Here is a 484-nt window from a genome sequence, read left to right as displayed (position 1 = left end):
TATTCCTGAGACTGTACATGAAGGGATTCAGCATGGGTGTGACCACACTGTACATCACCGAGGCGATCACACTTGAGTGTGAGCTGTGAGTATCAGCAGAGGTAAGGTACACTCCCAGGACTGAACAAGAAAATAAGGAGACAACTGAGAGATGAGATGCACAGGTGGAAAATGCTTTATACTTCCCCTGAGCTGATGAGATTCCATTTATGCAGGCAATTATCTTAGAGTAAGAGTAAAGAATAGCACCAAGGGAACCACCACCCAGCACCACTGATACAAAATATACCACCATGTCACAGATGAAGGTGTCAGAACAGGCAAGTTTGATCATCAAGTTGGCTTCACAGAAAATGTGGGGGATTACCCGCTTTGTACAGAAGGACAACTGCACCACCATTAAGCTTTGCATCAGGGAATATAGGAAACTCATAATAAAAGATGACAGAACCAGGATACCACAGAGCTGGGGTTTCATGATGAC

General features: G+C 44.4%; 1 protein-coding gene across 1 annotated transcript; it reads right to left on the bottom strand.

The window, feature by feature from the left end:
• Positions 1 to 4: 4 nt before the first annotated feature.
• LOC104982483 (olfactory receptor 7A5-like) lies at positions 5 to 484 on the bottom strand (the record flags this gene model as incomplete). Its single annotated transcript, XM_010831879.1, has 1 exon — positions 5 to 484. A coding segment is annotated over one exon (480 nt), but the record flags the coding sequence as incomplete, so codon positions are not given.

Source organism: Bison bison, unplaced genomic scaffold (genome assembly GCF_000754665.1).
Source record: "Bison bison bison isolate TAMUID 2011002044 unplaced genomic scaffold, Bison_UMD1.0 scf7180017860184, whole genome shotgun sequence".
Taxonomy (NCBI): Eukaryota; Metazoa; Chordata; class Mammalia; order Artiodactyla; family Bovidae; genus Bison; species Bison bison.
Note: the sequence above shows the minus strand (reverse complement) of the source record. Positions and strands in the feature narration are given on the sequence as shown.